Raw genomic sequence first — 20,315 nt, forward strand, 5'->3', positions numbered from 1 at the left:
ATATATATATATATATATATATATATATATATATATATATATATATATATATATATATATATATTTCTATTCAAATGTGACCGCGCCCTTACGTGCGGCCGTACGGATTACACCACTCAATGTTACGAAATGCACCACTCAATAACATTGAGTGGTGTATTTCATATTTAAGAAATACACCACTCAATGTTATTGAGTGGTGCATTTCGTAACATTGAGTGGTGCATTTCTTAATATTGAGTGGTGTAAGGTGTAAACCGCACGGCCGCACGTAAGGGCGCGGCCACACCTGAACATGACCCTATATAGATATATATATATAAATAACAAGAAATTAGTGAAGATGAGTGTGAGATTCAGGAATACCTCCCCCAGCTGCTATTATTGGCTACATCTGGTTGTTGGGAGGTGTGGATGATCTCCCAATCATCATCCGAAACCTTGGACTGATCATCATCATCTCTAACATTACTAGACTGAGACTCTTGCTCCTTGTCTGGTTCAGCATTGCGGACGAGCAGCTTACTCTCAATATTCATCTCTGCAAATTTGGATGGCAGGTTGCCATTAACCTCCTCTTCAGATTTATGCTTCTCTTGCAATAGTTCTTCATCTTGAGAGCATGGTTGAAGCTTTTGCTGCATCATTGCAATACAACAAGGACATATTATCTTGGGTGGGACATCTTATCTTGGGTGGGACTTTGAAGTGATTTCAATCCTTCTCCCAGTCCCTGCTCACAAAGAAGCTTTAAAAAAGCATTTGTGGGTTGGAACATTGTTTCATCCAACTTCCCCGCCGCCGCAACACATACAGCTGTGAAGAACCTTTGAACTGGGAGCTTCTCCATCAATATAACCAATAATAACAGGGTGATCATTAGCTCGGTCACTCCACAAAGCAGCAGCAGCAGCATCTTTTTTTAAAGTCTTTGAAGAATTTAACAGTTGTGATTCTTCATCATCACCAGCCTTAACCTTGGGTTTACTGAAACAAAAACCTGTGCTGCAGCTGCAGTTGTCATATCAAATCCTAAAAGCCAAAGTTTTGAATAACTCTGAGTAGGGCAAATAAAATAAATTGCTTGGTCCATAAACACAGCTGTTGTGTTTGGGAAGTCACGACCAAGCAACCACAAGAAGAAGCTAAGCTACACGATACTGGATGATGGTCTGACCCCGAGCCTGAAGTAACCACCAAAACATCGGAGTCGCTCCATAATTCATTTCTGTTCTGTATTTCCTCCACCTTGAATAGAACAATGTCACCCTCCTCTGTGCTGCTTTTTTGTCCTTTTCTGTAGAGTCAGGCTGCTTAAATTCTGTTGTAACTCCTCCTCTGTTAAATTGTAGTATATTATCAGCATAAATTCTTGAATCAATCAGGGTCCGCACCCCGCAATTCACATTCACGCAGCAGCTCATCAAAAGTTTGGATTTGGAAATCTCCTTGTCAATACATCCAACAGTAAGATCACCAGAGTTAAGCCTTAGCCGCATGCTCCCAATAATCTCATTCAACTTGGAAACCCCTTCTTCTTCATCAGGCTTAAGTTCCACCGACACCGGAATTATCATCACCTCCGTGGTGGTGTAGCTCCCCAGTTCTACCGACACCGGAATTTTCAACGAGCCCCCCAAACTACGCAGCCGACAGAAGCTCTCCTGCGTACACAGAAAGAAAATCGACGATGGAGTGAACACCGCCGTGGTTCCCGCAAGATCTCCGCCCAACAGCCATACAAAAAATTTCCGGGTTAAATAGGGGAGCGCCTGCGCCGGCGTGCGGAAGACTATGGTATCGGAGTTTCCCCAAAGCTTGTTGGAAAAAATGTTGCTGGTATCTGTAATACAAAAAATATACAATATAATACAGAAGAACAAGGGAACAAAATCGGATCATCTGGTATCTTCAGGCGTGTAATCACTTTCCTATAAGGTTCCAGATTTACTCTTATGGGATACAAGAAGATGAATGAAATTCTTAAGTTGCTGATTAAGAATTTCCTGTAGAATTGTAGGACTCTGAAATATCTTGATCTCCTGCAAGTTTGATTGTTGTCTTGCATTTTCATTCTCTATATCTCTCAGATGTCTCCAAAATATTTATAGAAGCACATATAGCTGTTGGAGAAGTTACATGGAAGTTACTGGCAGTTCAAAACTTCAACTTCCACAGAATATATATTAAATAATATATCTGTCTGGGAAAATATAATTTACATGAACCATGTATAACATGTACATTCTTCATAAGTTATGTACCTTTGTAGGTTCATACACTTCATGCGAATATATTATAAAGTAATATAATATAATATATTTATAGTGACACGCATGCAACACTGTAGCCAAATTTGTGAATTCCTGAATTCATGAAATTGGCAGATTCATGAATTCATGTCTTCGGCCATATATTCATGTATTCGGCCATCACAACTTCAGATCATGTACTCGGCCATCACAATGCCATGTACTCGACCATGAACTACTTTTAAGTATTCGGCCACAACCTTCAAAAGGTTAATTTCTTGATCCCGGAACAGAGTACTTTTCGGTTCCAACCTTTCATAAATTTATATTTTTCACTTTATTTTCTACCAAACTAAAATAATATTCATAACTCCACAACTCCAAATATTATTTAAGTAATCATGGTAGACATCTGAACCATTAATCTCCATTACTATATAAATATCCAACAATCCTCCTCTATTTATATAGTAAAAATTAATACTGTACCAAGATAAATCCAAAATTTATGCATAAATGAAAATGTCTTAAAGATTGAATTTTCACATAGTATTATACGCGATACATCAATTCGGATTGCAGTGATGGACGAACCTTGAATCACGCAGTCTCTTTGAAGAAATGTAGGTAAAATACACACAAGTTTTACAGTCACAACAACTCAATAAACTTGACACTATTTAAAGGCCATGTGTCCGTATCCATTAATGAGCACATACCAAGTAAAGCCCAAACTTGTTTGAAGCGGCCACACCTCATGCTCACAGAGGCTAATCTTTTATATCATGCACTGCATCATGCATTTTCTCAAAAGATCAGTTAAGAGTAAAAACTCATCCCTACAACAATGCAGACCCAAGCATCACTTTTCCTTGGGATAAAATTTAAATAAACTTTTGATGCTTGCAAATCACAAAATGAAGTACTCATCTACATTGAACTCAAGGTCTAACGTAATAACTTAGACGTGAGTTGAACTTTCTTTCACTTGCAATTTAAAATAATTAGGCTTTCCATATCCCTGGGATTATTTTGTACTTAACAACTCTGTACAATCCTTAAACTAGGATTTTATATATCTTGTTGTTAATGCCGTACTAAATAATCATCAATACATAGTAAGGCCTTTCAATTAAAACTATGTATTTAATAATAGGTTATCACACCATATCATTTCCGATGTCTTTTGAACCATGTCCCTTGTTATAGCTTTGGTAAGCGGATCCGCTAAATTAAACCGGGACCGTACACAGTTCAGCGCTACACAATTATATGAGATCTCCCGCACACAGCTATGTACCAAGCCGATGTGTCTTTACTTGCCAATATAACATTGTTATATCCTTGGCCAGTGTATGTAGCTTTACTGTCACAGTGTACAAAATCAGGTGACATCGATTTCGGCTAAATCGAAATTTCCAAAATTTAATTCCTTAGCCACTTAGCTTCCTTGTATGCCGAAGCTAAAGCAATAAGTTCATGTCAAAGATGGATATTCCTTTTGAATATACTAAACCATAATTAATGGTTTATTCAAGTATTTCAAAATTCCTTTTAATGCCATCTATTTTGACAACAGTACATAATGATAGATAGAATTTAATATTCTATCAACTAACTTGTAAAATAAAATATTTAATTGATTATACCGGAACCTTCTTTTCAGGTTACTAGTCAATAAATATTTATTTCTTGCAAATTCTATAACCAAGAATTTCAATCACCATGTAGAACTTATTAACACTGAGTGATTTCTTAAAAACAAAATAAAACCTCCTCTATTTGGAATACCATCCACTTTGAGAATAATCTGATAAACATTCTCCACTCAGAAATATTCATTCACTTTGGAGAATAAGCTTATACTGATAAACCTCCTCCATTCAGAAAATCCATTCACATTGGAGAAGAAACCATTTTGATTTTTAGGCTCACTCTTTTCATGTTTCTTCTAAACTGAAGAATCATACCAACTTAAATCATAATCCATGACTTAAATTTAAAATTCCTTTTCACTGCCCAGTTTCCATACTAGACAAACTAGTAAACTTTTGGCTTTCAGAATTTTAACACATTCTCAGTATGAGAATTCTTGTGTCAAAGATATTCATAAAATTTATGAATTTCATCATCATGCATTTCTCATGCATGAAAGTTATTGCATGCCTTAAAGACAAATATCACAGAATATTTCCAAGGCTTTCTGCCTTTATCAAAAATATAACAAAATATTTTCAACTTTCACAAGGATAAAATGTCTATTGTGCTAAAATGCCAATAATTATATTCATACATGAAACTGAAAAAGATTTCATTGAATATAATATCATCATGCAACTTAATAACCATGCATATGATACTAGAAAAATTGGCTACACCAAATTACACTAAATTTGCAATTTACAGCACACCAAGATACAACTTATGTATCTTAATTACTATGCATGCAACCGAGACAAAGTCTCAATATAAAAATATTTATATACATGCATAAATAAATCCTTGCAATTATCAGGCTATGCAAAACTTTAAAAGAATCACATGCATCAACTTATAGACATGATACAGAGCTTAGCCAGTAAGTAATTAAAATAAAACTTACATTCATGCCGAGGCCGAGACAAATAAACAGAACCGTACCGATTACTTCCTACAACTTGTATATGCTTTTATACTTCATCTCTTTCGGCCCTTGATGCATTAATACAATATATCCACGATAGGAAATACATGATTTTCACGTGCCAAATAAATCACGGCTAACAACATGATTTATTTCTATGAAACCAGTTTTATACATCTCACTCATCATCTTGGCATAATTAATGCCCCATGATCCTGAGTGAAGACAGAAGTAAAACTTCATAGCATGTATTCAAATTACATGTACAACATGCACATAGCATGCTGAGAACATCATGCAAAACCGCATGAAATCTTCTTGTACATTAAACACACAGACACCGCATGAAATCTTCTTGTACATTAAACACACAGACCCAAAATGATTTCTGTCATCCGTAATCAGGAACTCTTATTTCACGCCTGACCCAAAATGATTTCTGTCATCCGTAATCAGGAACTCTTATTTCACGCCTGACATCTTGTCTTCAAAACTTTCAAGACAAAATCAATGATCACAGGTTTAGAAACATTAAAGCGCTGGGAACAAAACCGGATCATCTGGTATGTAATCACTTTAAGCATCTCCCTTAGAAAAACAAGGGGAACAGATGCCTCCACTGAGGCTCAAACCCACTCCCTTCCACATGGGAGTGTACACCGAGTGCCGCTTGACCACAAAGCCTTTGGCCACTGTAGCCAAATTTGTGAATTCATGAATTCATGAAATTGGCAGATTCATGAATTCATGTCTTCGGCCATATATTCATGTATTCGGCCATCACAACTTCAGATCATGTACTCGGCCATCACAATGCCATGTACTCGGCCATGAACTACTTTTAAGTATTCGGCCATCATCATTAAGTATTCGGCCACAACCTTCAAAAGGTTAATTTCTTGATCCCGGAACAGAGTACTTTTCGGTTCCAACCTTTCATAAATTTATATTTTTCAACTTTATTTTCTACCAAATTAAAATAATATTCATAACTCCACAACTCCAAATATTATTTAAGTAATCATGGTAGACATCTGAACCATTAATCTCCATTACTATATAAATATCCAACAAAGCTCTCTATGGATTCTCCAGCTAGAGTAGAAACCGCTTCTTGAATACCTCTGTGATCATGGTTGGGGATTAGGGCTGGATTTTTCCAAGCACAAACACCTACACGAACAAACATTCACTAGTGGAGGTCAAGGTCTTTCAATCAATCATGGAGACCTATTGTATCTCTTCCTTCCCCAGTCCAGAGTATATCAGTGAAAATTTAATAGCTCTAGGCCTGGATATATATATATATATATATATACTTTTTGTTAGCTTCAAAGTGTGAGCTTACAATTAATCTAATTTACTCTATTTAATATGTAAGTCATTATAATGGCTTCAAAGTCTTATTTTGTTATTTATTGTATTAGTGTATTTTTAGTGAGTTATGTGGTGTAGAATTATTCTCTGTAACCTCCCAATAGTCTAGGATGGTTTTAGGTGTCCTTAGTGATATAGGACTCTATTGTAACAGACTAGTAAGTTTGAATTCTAATCTGGTATCAGTTAGCCTCTCCTTCCTTTCCTAGCCGATGTCCACCGCCGCAGTGGCTGCTCCGGTCACCACCACAAATTCCTCTCTAGTGCCCACCATTTTTTAGCCAACCAAAAAAAGAAGATTGACCCGAAGCAATTAAGACAACCTTATTTTGGGTGGCTAGCAACTAGACATTAATACTATTTATTTATCATACTAGTCCTACATTCACTTCACGCCATAAAAGGGAGTCCAGCTTGGAGAACAAACCATTTCACATAATAATCACACTCACACATATATTACAATAGTTTCCTCACTCACGCAAATGTACTCATTCAAGCTCTCATAATTCTTGTAGTTTTGAATATAATAGGTTTGCCACATTTAGTCCTAAACTTTCAAATTGTTACCATCCATGGTCCAAGTTAACCACTCATTGCATTTCAACTTTCAAAATTTAACCCGTCGTGATCCCCTAGAAAGACCATAGTTGGTTAAAATTTAATCGTTGAAGAACCATAGATGGTAACTATACAACATTGTACAGTGTCTCCTTGAATCAGAAAATGCAAGAAAAGCAAGCGATTCGTGCCTTTGTATCTGGTTAATGGTTGGTGTACATACAACATATTTTTATTTTGCAGGCTATTATATTAGAGTAGAGGAGTGAAAGTTTTGAGAAAAGAAAAGGAAGTAAGGGAAAAATTTAGTGATTTGATCTAACTGTTTATCATGTACAGGGTATACTCCCTAGGCAAGTGTTTTCTCTTCTCTGCTATACATCTGATATACAAACAACAAACTATACAAGAATCCTATTCCTATGTATGACAAGATGCCATGCATATATGGAGGTAATGCTATCCTTATGTCCACAATGTATTTCTGTTCTTCTGGATTTCCCAGCCCACAGAACCTCAGTCATAACTACAAGCTTTGGCTTCATCCAAATTACATCTTATTGCCAATTGCACTGCATATATAGTGCATAAACAAACAAACAAACATTAGCACTGTACAACATGGATGGAAAATCAAGAATAGAAAATAGAGTACCTTGAATATGCTAGTATCTTCAGTTTCCCATAAGCAGAAACGACAGCTTCTTTTGTCATCATTGTTTCTAGGGGTAAGTTACCAGACTGGGAGATTATAGATTCTAGACTAAGGAGTGCATCTGCAGAAACAGAATTAATAACGAACCAAAAAGAATTAATTTAGCTTATTGGAAAAAAAAAACCAACAAAATCATACTCACATCTTCGACATCAGCACAGAATATAGTTTTCCCCACAGCCACCGCAATAACAGCAATGCACTTCAGGGAGTTGGCTACAAGCAAGTAATCAGAATCCACTTCTGCAGTTACTACCGTAAATTTTAGGTAGGGCATTACAATGCCATAGAATGGTCGAAACTCATCCTGCACGTTTACTCAAGGGACGGACGGAGTTACTAGCAAAACTGAAAGATATAAGGATGAGATTAAGTCCTGAAATAAATTGTGGGAGATACCATGGTTGATTCAGCTAATGAGCCTAAGGCTCACAAAGCTGCGCCTGTCAACATTTTCTCTCGTTGCTGGATTAGAGAAAAAAAAATAATTATAAATTAGAAGATCATTGCTTCTCCGAAACCTGTTTTACCTAATCAAATTACAAAAGTATGATACCTGCGAGAGTATGAGGAGTTTGTTTATTATTTCTTCCATGTATGGTTTTAAGATATGCGAAGAGCAACTCCGGTTGATGCAAATCGGTCGCGATGATATTCCTTCTCTCACGATTTATTGCAATCAGATGGCATTTAATCGCCCCCGCCACTCAAGTGGAAATAAAATCCGTGCTTTTGAAGGTCCTCATAACCGAGACTAACCCAATTGAAGCTCTTTGCACCTGCATTTCGAGACTGGGAGCTATTCTTCTCCCAGCGTTTCAATGTAATGAACTATCAAATTTCTTGTTAGAGTTTTCATTGCCTTCTGCCCCAATACTTGCTTGTATAGAGAACTGATTTCAAGATGCTCGCACTATTTCGCTCCTCCGGATCATGGTGATCGTAGGGATAAAGATGAAAGAGTGAGAGCCGCTGGCCATGGGGCGGCCGTGAGCATGGTTCTGAATATGCCTAACTCCTCCGTCAACCTTCTTTTGTCAGCCATGATCGGCGTCTTGAAGGACACCCGGGTTTATAACGACTACCTTACTTCCCGTATTCTGGAAGATATCGTTATTTTGCCCTATCTAATTGGTTGGATTCAATCTTTAGTGTGGTTTGGTTCATGTGCATTATAGCCCAGTTGAGTGACCTAGCCCAATTTTAAATTGTACTCCGTAACAGATATCTTCCAAGAAGGAGATGATTGGAGCCGTTGCATCAACCTGATCAATGTTATATTTTGTAATCATCATCGCCACCGATTTGCGGCATACGAAAGCTTGGACGCCACAAATACCACCCATAACCGGGTGAACACAAAGTGGACCGCACGCCACCAACCCATAACCGGGTGAACACAAATTGGACCGAACATGCTCTGATACCATGTTAAATTTTAAAATTGTAACATGGTATCAGAGCCATGCAAAAGGTCATGGGTTCGAAACTCTGCGTCACCCGTAAAAAAGTCTATGATCCACGTGTTGCTTGGAGCCCATCAAAGTCAATTGGCCCGCACACGTGAGGGGGCGTGTGAGCATAAATATATAAATATAATATAAACATAAATGTGCAGTCCAACTATGAGCTTAGACTTTTAGTTGGATGGAGCACATGATTCAATTTGGTATCAGAGCCATGCAAAGTTACAATTTAAAATTGGGCTAGGGTCACTCAACTGGGCTATAATGCACATTGACCAAACCACACTAAAAGATTGAATCCAACCAATTAGCTAGTCTAACCCATAAACTTATAAACTCATATTTGCTCTCTTATTTTATCAATGTGGGATTCTTAACAATATCTCCTATCCAGTATGTAGACGCCATTGAAAAGAACTTCAAAATAAACTCGATTAACTCCCAGAAAAGTTTAGCAGACGTGTAACTAAGTTTAAACAGTCATATCTTTTTCATTTCAATTTCCAGGTAGTTTATTAAAATCTGAAAGCCAAGAAAATTAATGAGGATTAGGGCAATGGAAAACAGTCATATCTAAGAAAAAAATGGTTACTCAATTTTACTACCTTTACCTTTGAGCAACCAGATGCAATTAGTCCGAAAGTTGTAAGTGTAGCATATCTCATTTTCCAGTCATTATCATCAAAGCAATATGGCAGCATGCCACTACCGAGAATTACTTTTCCCCTAAGTGCAATCGCCAGCCTTCTCAATGCTTCCCCTGCATATCAGGCTAAAGTTTGCTTCCCTACTTCTGTCTCTTCATCGTTGATATCCCGCAGCAATATGATGAACTCTGCCAGAATACCTTTAATTACGTCACTGGGCAGATTCTGAATCATCCCGCCACCCTCATTTTGATCCTCAGCCATCACCACCAAGAACTGAATTGCTAGTTGCCTAGTCTGGGCTCTCAAATTTTTGTCACCGATGATCTCAATCATGGATAGCACATATGAATTCACTTCTTGTACAAAGAACCCTGGTTTTTGTGTGGCTAAACTAACCATATCTTCCAGAATGCAGTCGCTATAAATGCGGGTGCCCTTCAAGACTCGGATCATGCTCACGGACAAAGGAATGTTAGCGGAGGAATTAGGCATATTCAGAACCATTCTCACTACCGCCCCATGGGCAGCGGCTCTCACTCTTTCATCATTATCCTCACTCATCAAGTACAGAATGGCCACGAACAACCAAAAATCACCATGATCCAGAGAAGCGAAATAGTGCGAGCATCTTGAAATCAGTTCTGTATACAAAAAAGCACAGCACAGTTTTATTGGGTCAGAAGGCGATGTAAACTCTACCAATAAATTGGATAGTTCATCCCATTGAAATGCTGGGAGAAGAATAGCTCCGAGTCTTGAAATGCAGGTGCAAACAGCTTCAATTGCGATTGGGTTCGTCTCCGTTACTAGGACCTTCAAAAGCACTGATTTTATTTCCACTTGAGTGGCGGGGGCGATTAAATGCCAGATTGCAAGAACTCGTGAGATAAGGGCTGAGCAGCGAGTTCTAGTTCGGGGCAGCGGGTTCGCATCCATAACTTTCACCAGCATCAGACACATACTCCCAGGAGACTGATTCACTGCCTCGTCGAAGAAGGATAGCTCCCGGTCCGCCTCAAATCGGTCGCGATGAAGATTACAAAATAAAGCATCGATCATGTTGCTGCAACGGCTCCAATCATCGATATCTCTCGTCCAGGTAGAGGCCATTGAAAACAACTTGAAGATGAACTCCAAGAAAAGTTCAGACAATATATTATGTTTTTGCAGCGCACTTATGGGATACAATAGCAGATTTAGGAGAGAAAGGAGGTAAGGAAAGAGATAATAGTGTTGTGAGGAGAGAGTAGTGAGAAAAGAAGTGAAGTTTGCATAAATCTCAGCATAAAAACATCCAAAAATCCAATGGTGGATTAAATACAAACAAGGCTGCTAGGCTAGCACCTCCCAGGAATATAGCTGACTACTAACAAACTAAAACAGCTGGAGCTGGGCTAAAACGACGTCGTCCTAACGAGCTTCAACTTCCACCAACTACCACTTCAAACGACTGCGTTTTGGAGTCAGCAGTCAACCGCTTCAATCTGCCGCCCTCGAACGACGTCGTTCCGCTTATTCCCGTTACCCTTTTTACTTCAGTCTTCGATCCCTATGTCCAGGGTCATTGCAGTTTTTTTATTTTTTCTTATTAGTTATTTATATTATATTATCTCCCTATACTTATATTTAGGGGTGGGCAATTCGGTTCGGTTTACCCGAACCGAACCGTTCCGAACTAGTAATACAAAACCGAATCGAATCGAACTTTGTTAGATTTTAATAATAATAATAAATATAAATAAATATTATATATAATAAATAAATAAATATATATATATATATATATATATATATATATATATCCTAATTCCTAACTGGAATGAATTGAAATTTCATTCCAGTAAACTGGAATGTTTCATTCTAGTTTTTATTTATTTATTATTTTTTTAATACAACTAGTCCTATTACATTGTAGTATCTGTTTATCTAATATTGTTAATTTTTTTTTAAATTTGTTTTTCCATTTGCACGAATCCTGTCAAATTGCAAAACATCTTCAGCAAGTTCAACAAAGAAGAAAGATCGCCGTGGTTCCCGCAAGATCTCCGCCTAACAGCCATACAAAAAATTTCCGGGTTAAATCGGAGGGCGCCTGCGCCGGCGTGCTGAAGACTATGATGTCGGAGTTTCCCCAAATCTCTCTATGGATTCTCCAGGTAGAGTAGAACGCGCTCAACCGCTTCTTGAATACCTCTGTGATCATGGTTGGGGATTAGGGCTGGATTTTTCCCAGCACAAACACCTACACGAACAAACATTCACTAGTGGAGGTCAAGGTCTTTCAATCAATCATGGAGACCTATTGTATCTCTTCCTTCCCCAGTCGAGAGTATATCAGTGAAAATTTAATAGCTCTAGGCCTGGATATATATATATATATATAAAATTTAATAGCTCTAGGCCTGGATATATATATATATATATATACTTTTTGTTAGCTTCAAGTGTGAGCTTACAATTAATCTAATTTACTCTATTTAATATGTATGTCATTATAAAGGCTTCCTAATTTACTCTATTTAATATGTATGTCATTATAAAGGCTTCAAAGTCTTATTTAAAACCTATATTTAATATTTATTCTATTAGTGTATTGTTAGTGAGTTATGTGGACTATGTTTGGCAAACCTAGCTGAAAAGGTAGCTGAAAGCTGAAAAATAGCTAAAAATTGAAAAGCTATAAGCTCGAAGCTGAAATCTAAAGAGCTGTTAAGCTAGCTATTATGCTTAAAAGTGTTTGGTAAAATTAGCTTTTTGATAAGCTGATAAATGTAAAAAGACTAAAAAGGGCATCTTCATACAATTTAAATAGTTTTAAATTTAAATAGGTTTGTTTATATATTAAAATATAAAATAGTGAAATCAATATATTTTAATATTTTAATAAAATATAAAGTAAGAACATATATTTGAAAACATATAAAGTAAAACAAAATGTTTATAATTCATAAGATTAGTTCATACAAAAATTAATGTTCAAACACAAATGTCAAATTGAAATTACAACCAAACATATTGAAGAAAAAAAATAAAAAAGAATTAGCCAAAAAGGTTTTAATTGGGAAGGATAAATGATGTCATTTCTTTAAAATAATAAGGTTAAAGATGGAAAAAAAGTTAGGAAGCTACTAGCTTATTTTGAAAAGCTATCTGAAGTAGCGTTCAAAAATAAGCTTTTATTTTAAGCTACTAGCTTATTTTAGGAACATTACCAAACAGAGCTTATAGCTTATTAGTAGCTTAAAATAAGCTATAAGCTCTGCCAAACAGAGCCTTATATATATATATATACTTTTTGTTAGCTTCAAGTGTGAGCTTACAATTAATCTAATTTACTCTATTTAATATGTATGTCATTATAAAGGCTTCAAAGTCTTATTTAAAACCTATATTTAATATTTATTCTATTAGTGTATTGTTAGTGAGTTATGTGGTGTATAATTATTCTCTGTAACTTCCCAATAGTCTAGGATGGTTTTAAGTGTCCATAGTGATATAGGACTCTATTGTAACAGACATGCTGAACATAACACAACTTTCCGAGTATCGGAAGGAAGCCCATTCATCAATCTACAGAAAGCACTGGGATCCTCTCACCAAAGAACAATTACTGAACCCAGGTAGCTATGCTGATTGTCTACACTGGTGCCTTCCTGTCTTGTGACTTGTGACAGCATATAGAAAAAAACAATTATAGTTCACAAATTTCCTATTTTGGACCGTTCTGTTGAGAACAAATAGTTGATTCAATTATACCATTATACGTATCACCACATTTGATTCCTTAATTGTCAAGGTTGTGAATAATATATTGTATAATCCAATAAAAGATACTTTAATGAATGATTGTTGGATTAATTTTATTGAAAAAGATGCACTTTAATTGCAAATTATATCATGAACTCAGATTTATATATCTTTTTAGTATATCATTTTAAAAATTTGTGATGAAGTTACAGTAATAATTTCATGAACTTATAGTGATTTTTAAGCATGTAGTAGTGACTTTATAAACCTGCAATAATTATTTAATAAACTTGTAATAATGACTTTATGAACATGCAATTGTTATTCGATGAACTTGTAATAATGATTTGATGAACTTGCAATAAGAACTTAATAACTTTATATTAGTGATTTTTTGAATATGCAATTGTAACTTTATAAACTTGTAATAGTGGCTTTATGAACCTATAAACTTTACAAATCAGAAATATTGATTTTATGAATTTATAGTAGTAGACTAGTAGGTGTGACTTTGTAAACCATGTAATTATTTATGCACTTAAAGTAGTGACATTATGCATGTAATTCATTGTCAATTTTTTTTTTTTTGTGTGTGTGTGGTTTTTTATTTAGAATTAGAGCTGTCAATGCGGGCTGGCGGGCCCCGTCCCGCCAAAGCCCGCCTATGTGGCAGGGGTGGGCTAAAAGCGGGCCTAAGTAGGGGCAGCCCGCCTAGCCGCGCCTTAAGCCCGCGGGCCTTTGCGGGGCCCGCCAAATTTTAAAAGTTTTTAATTAAAATAAAAATTAATATAAAAATATAGTAAGTGTATACTAAAATAATTTGAATAATTTAAACATATAGTAATGTATTTGTAATTTTTTAAACACAATAATAACTAATAAATAAGTGTTAATCCATAAGTTAATAACAAATCATTTATATAATTTACTTGAACTTGCAATTGATTATATATATTAGTGTATTAGTTTACAGTTTGCTATAAATTATAATTATAGTGCTAGTTTACACTTTATACTCCGTATATTATAATTAGTGTATTAGTTTATAGATTGAAAACTTATATAATTAGTTTATAAATTCAATATAATTATATATTTGAATATATTGAATTTTGATTTACAGTTTACACTGTAAACCAAAATTCAATTACTATTACATTAATTATACAAAAGGTGTATATATATATATATATATCACACACACTAATGTTAGTAATATAATCAAGATGAAAAGACATATTAAATGTTATAGATTTACTATTGTAGTATTTATTTATTTTAATAATTTTTTTTTATTATACATTTGGCGGGACCCCGTCGGCCCGCCAAGCTCGCGGGTTAGGCGGAGGTGGGCTAAAAAGCCCGTCTTAAAATGGGCTCAAAAAATTAGAGCGCGCCCGGCCCTTTTGGCGGGGCGGGACGGGCTAAGCCTGTTTTGACGGCTCTATTTAGAATTTAGATGAGGACCCATAAGGCCATAAATGTAATTTTGCTATTGTCTTCTTCCCAAACCCCTAAACCCCAAGTGTATAGCTGCTTGATCTGACTTTTTATCAGAGCTGGGAACGGTAAACCCTAAAAATTCCCTAAAACCCTAATCCATACCTCAGAAACCCTAATCAACAGTTCCAAGAATCAGAAGCCAATTGTGGAGAAGAAGCGGAAATGGGGAAATTGCCACCGTCAATGAGATCATCGGCCAGCTTCGCATTAACCAATCTGTTGAAAACCCCAGCTTCTTCCCAAAAGCCCCAAGTAATCCCGCAATCCTCAAAGAAGAAGCCCCAAGTGATCCACAAATTCCCCAAGAAAAACCCTCAATCGAGTTCTCAATCCCCACTCGTCACCTTTACATCCCCTAGTCTCTCGGAAGCCAAAACCCTATTCACCTCTCTCATTTCCGATCCCAAGAAGGCCCCTTCGGACCCCAGGTTCTATAATTCAATCCTTCAATCCTTTTCTTCGGTTTCAACTCTCCAAGATGCAATCTTTTTCTTGAACCACATGGTCAAGACCCACCCCCCTTTTTCCCCTGATAGGTCTACCTATCACGTTCTTCTTATCCAGGCCTGTAAATCATCTGATGAGTCTCTATCCCCTGTGTACCAGATACTCAATTTGATGAATACCAATGGCTTTCCCCCTAATATTGTCTCAACAGACATTTCTGTGCGGGCCCTTTGCATCTCTGGCCGTGAAGAGCATGCTATTGAGCTGGTGAAGGATCTTTGTAGTAAGAACTCACCTCCTGATTCACATACTTATAATTTTCTTGTTAGGCATTTGTGCAAGAATAGGTCAGTTAGTACTATGAACGGTTTCGTTAGGGATATGAAGGAGGAATTCAGCATAAAACCCGATCTTGTTACTTATACCATTATGATTGATAATGTTTGTAATAACAAGAATCTCCGGGAGGCGACCCGGTTGTTGGGAGTGTTGAGTGAGGAAGGGTATAAGCCTGATTGCTATGTTTATAATACGATTATGAAAGGGTATTGTATGTTGAGCACAGGGGGTGAAGTGTTGGATGTCTATAAGAAAATGTTGGATGAAGGTGTGAAACCTGACCTTGTTACCTATAATACATTGATTTACGGGTTGTCAAAGTCGGGTCGAGTTCAGCAAGCAAAGAAATTTTTGAGCGTTATGGGTGAAAATGGTCATTTTCCAGATGCAGTCACGTATACTTCGTTGATGAATGGGATGTGTAGGGAGGGGGATGCCAAGGGAGCATTGTCTTTGTTGGAGGAGATGGAAGCAAAGGGATGTGAACCAAATTCTTGCACGTATAATACATTGCTTCACGGGCTATGTAAAGCAAGACTGTTGGAAAAGGGTGTTGAATTGTATGCTATGATGAAGCAGAGTAGCATGAAGCTCGAGACCGGGGCTTATGGGACATTTGTTAGATCTCTGTGTAGGAATGGTAGAGTTGCAGAAGCTTATGAAGTGTTTGATTATGCAGTAGAGAGTAAGAGTTTGACAGATGTTGCTGCATACACCACATTGGAGAGTACTTTGAAGTGGCTCACAAAAGCTCGAGAACAAGGACTTGTCTGATCTATATATCGGGTATTTGTTTTCCCTCAAGAGTCTTCAATGTAATTTGTTGGTGGCTGTATTATGCCTAATGAAATATTCAATTAATCTATCGAAATTTGAAAGATCATTGCTCTGGCATTATGTTTTGCTTTAGGCTTTCCAAATTGCTTTAAATTGTCAATATATTCAAACAGTGTAGGAATGGGGGATGAAAAACGGTGCTAATATTTTCTTTCTTAGAGGATATGATTATAAACGACTACTTGCACCATAGAACATGCCATTCTGATTTATATGTTCATTTCTTCTTGAGCACCCCTGTCAGAGGGAAATATATTCTGCATTCAGTGTTTCCATTCACTGCATAATAACTCCATATAGATAAGATTGCGACACTCTGGTTTCTGACACTCACCAGCTCCACTATACTCCCATGTTCTATTAATGTTCATTTTCGGCGTTTATTCATGATTGGTGCCAACCTAACCATCTACTGCTTAAGACATTTTTTTACTATAAACATCTGCTCCTTGATTCCTGCCCAGTTTTTGTGTGTCTGTGCAAAGAACTTTTCTTTTGGTGTATGAAGTAACTTCACATTTTGATATCCTTTCTGGCAATGCACAACCCCACTTTTTCTTGTGTTCTGTGTTTTTTTTTTTTGATTCCTACAAGTTGCCACTCACCTCCATACCAAATGTTTGTTTATGCCTATTTTTTGTTGCTGAGATCAATTTCCAAGATATGGGAGTATTCTTGAATTATCTTGTGAATCTCGTCTACCCAGAACATAAACTGTTGTCCACCTCAATCCAAATTCAATCAGATTAAAAAGTAATTCCCATTTGAAACCCTGTTCTCCAGCTAATAAATGATTCTTTCTTGCTCACTAGCCAATCCTAGTTGTTGCTAACTGCAACCCTAGGATTATAGCCCTTTCATCCTCTTACGAAGAAAACCAAAAATAGCCCACATGGGGAGCCCAGTTAGTTCCTGGGCGGTATGGTGGAGTTACACCTGATGTGGTGGGCTCTTAGTGGGCTATTGAGCTACCATCATTTACCCCTCCACTATCTTATCAGATCGGGGTGAAGGAATGAAGAAAATTATTTTGTGGGCTCGGGTCCACCTTGCAAGGTGAACTCGAGTCCAAAATACACAATTTGCATACTGAACGTTCACAATTTATATACTTAATGTTCATAATTTACATACGGAATGTTCAGAATTCAAATTCACTATGTAAATTGTGATAAGTCTACCTTGCAATCTGGACCCAGGTCCATGGTATAACTATTGAGGAATTTCACTTTTTGTGAACAGGACAAGAAAACCAAAAATAAAAAATTCAGAAGTCATGAAAATGAGGACTAAATACATTGGGTCCTGGTTCTATGTCTCAGACATAAATACAATGCCAGCCATTACTGTTGAAGCATCACCTTTTACCCATAAAGTGTTAAACTATTTCATAGAATCTGCTACTTTTCTGGTAGAGGGAATCATGCAGCCCATTGTTGGGAGGCAAGAGGAGCATAGAACTCCAGAACCATGTGGTCAAATGTCTGAATTCAATATACATTGCTGACACATGCAAAAATGAATGGCCCCATGGATAGTGCTATACTATAAATATATTTCATCAGAATTGTTTCCATAATTCCATTCCCAAGCTGAATTCACCTCAAAAACTCAGAATTCTCCACCAAGAGAACACAAATGGAAACCACATCTTCATCCCATGGTCTGCAGTTTCATGGCAGATCTATAAGTTTGCCTTCAAGATTATACCCTACACCAGAAAACATTGAAGCCGAGCTCAACAAACTAAGAACATGGGAGACAACAACCTCGTCCTCTCCTCCGAGTTCAAAGTCCATACGAGCTCGTCTTCTGATGCTAGCCGAGCTATATGAGTCTCTTCAAGAACTAGTGGAGTCCCCGAGCACCCAACGAGCTCTTCTGCAACAAAACAGGGCGATAGTCGAGGAGGCCTTAGAGGGATCCCTTGTTTTTCTCGACTTGTGTGGGAACATCCAAGGGGTAATTCACATGGTTAAGGATAGAGTTAAAGAACTCCAATCGGCTTTGAGAAGAAAGGGAGGCGATTCGAGCATTGAAGGCGACATAACTGATTTCTTGAGTTTCATAAAGCGAGTGAAGAAAGAGGCAACAAAGAGCCTGAGAAAGCTGAAGCAGATGGAGAATAGACCACCTGTCTTCCATGAAATTGATGTCTACTCATCAATGGTGATCAGGGTGATGAGAGAAGTGTCTGCAATTACCATCTTAGCCCTCCGGCCTGTCCTCGCTTTCCTCTCCTGCCCTGCCCTAAAGAATAACAAATCCAGCGGGTGGTCATTGATATCCCGGCTTATGCTCAACAAATCAGCAATCCCTAGCAACGAAATGATCGGGGACAATCTGGGGATTCTTGATGCTACTATTGCTTCTCTTCAAGGGATCATCAAGATTAATGGTGATTTACAAATTGCCAGGAAAAGATTGCAGAATCTTGATGCTGAAATTGAAGGCCTTGAAACTGGTTTAGATTGCTTGTATAGGCACTTGATCCAAAGTAGAGTCTCCCTTCTTAATATCCTCACTTGCTAGTATGTAAGAACGGATCATTGTACATTCCAAACTTCCAGGGGCAATCTAATCAAAAGATTTTTGCCTTTCACTTTCAGGAACCCAATTTTGTAACAGTATATATCCATTTCTGATTAATGTTTAGCAATTTTGACATCATTGAATCATTGATCCTTCCATGGAAAATTAGGAAGGTTAAAGGTGAGTTTAGTTTCTGGAACAGTTTTCCAATTCAAATTGTGAATATTCAGTATATAAATTATGAACATTCAATATGTAAATGGACATCGGTCAATGGTACTTATTGGGATCGGTACGAGTATCATTCTAACATATTCAGATAGCTCTATAGTTAATTAAATTTGGATTCAGGGTAAACTTAACGGGCGGGTAGCCTATCTGTAGCCATTTTTACATAAAATTATCCTATAATTATTTTGTTTGTACCTTGTAAAAGAAAAGAGAATATTGAGAATAACATTAGGTTAGGAGGGATCTAACTAAATTGTAATCGAATCAAATGAATGATTGAAATCTGACTTTTCATTAATAATATCTGATTTTTTAATATTAAATTTTTAAAAAATACATATATCAATTATTTGAAACCTCCTTAATTAATTAGCAACAATAATTGTTCAATTATGTAGACCGACAATAACATAAGATACTATATTCAACATTCAATGGTAACATACATGCAGTACATGGTCTTCATTCCTCAGTATTTGTTTTTCATCGTTTCTGTATATATTAATGTACACTGTGTAACAAACATCGTTTGGGGTCAAACATGATTCTTTTTAATTCTCTAGAAAGCTAACAAAAAAATTAATTAACATTAAATTAGTGTAATCACATGATAATGACAGGATAATGTGGACATGTTGCCCGTTTCTGAAATAACATAGTTTTGTTTGTTTTAGGGTCTTGTCCAAAGATGTTCGGTCACTAATTAAGTTGGTTTAATGCTCCTATCAACAACTTAATCAATGGGTATAATATCTTTAATATTTAATTTTTGTTTTTGTTGATTAATTTATTAGTAGAGATTCACGTCATTTAATTCATATTTATGAATTCATTTGTTCATTGTAATAATTATATAGTATGTTTACATGTCATCTTAAAGTTTTTAATCCTACGCCATAAACCCTAAACCCACTCACCTAATCAGCTAACTGTAAACACTATTTACTAAACATTCCAAAGAAAAAAAGAAAGATATATATATATATATATATATATATATATATATATATATATATATATATATATATATATATA

General features: G+C 36.4%; 2 protein-coding genes across 2 annotated transcripts; both read left to right on the forward strand.

The window, feature by feature from the left end:
• Window positions 1-14,923: 14,923 nt before the first annotated feature.
• Window positions 14,924-16,574, forward strand: LOC116019151 (pentatricopeptide repeat-containing protein At2g17670). The gene has a single exon (XM_031259272.1). It carries the CDS (start codon window positions 15,057-15,059, stop codon window positions 16,452-16,454), a length of 1,398 nt encoding a protein of 465 aa, XP_031115132.1. The 5' UTR covers window positions 14,924-15,056; the 3' UTR covers window positions 16,455-16,574.
• Window positions 16,575-18,155: 1,581 nt separating this feature from the next.
• LOC116020535 lies at window positions 18,156-19,049 on the forward strand. The gene has a single exon (XM_031261006.1). The coding sequence runs from the start codon at window positions 18,156-18,158 to the stop codon at window positions 19,047-19,049; it is 894 nt and encodes a 297-aa protein (XP_031116866.1).
• Window positions 19,050-20,315: the final 1,266 nt, after the last annotated feature.

Source organism: Ipomoea triloba, chromosome 5 (genome assembly GCF_003576645.1).
Source record: "Ipomoea triloba cultivar NCNSP0323 chromosome 5, ASM357664v1".
NCBI classification, from domain to species: Eukaryota; Viridiplantae; Streptophyta; class Magnoliopsida; order Solanales; family Convolvulaceae; genus Ipomoea; species Ipomoea triloba.

Excerpts from the sequence above, each read along its gene's own strand:
- LOC116019151 (XM_031259272.1), top strand. The coding sequence starts at position 15,057 with ATGGGGAAATTGCCACCGTCAATGAGATCATCGGCCAGCTTCGCATTA.
- LOC116020535 (XM_031261006.1), top strand. The coding sequence starts at position 18,156 with ATGGAAACCACATCTTCATCCCATGGTCTGCAGTTTCATGGCAGATCT.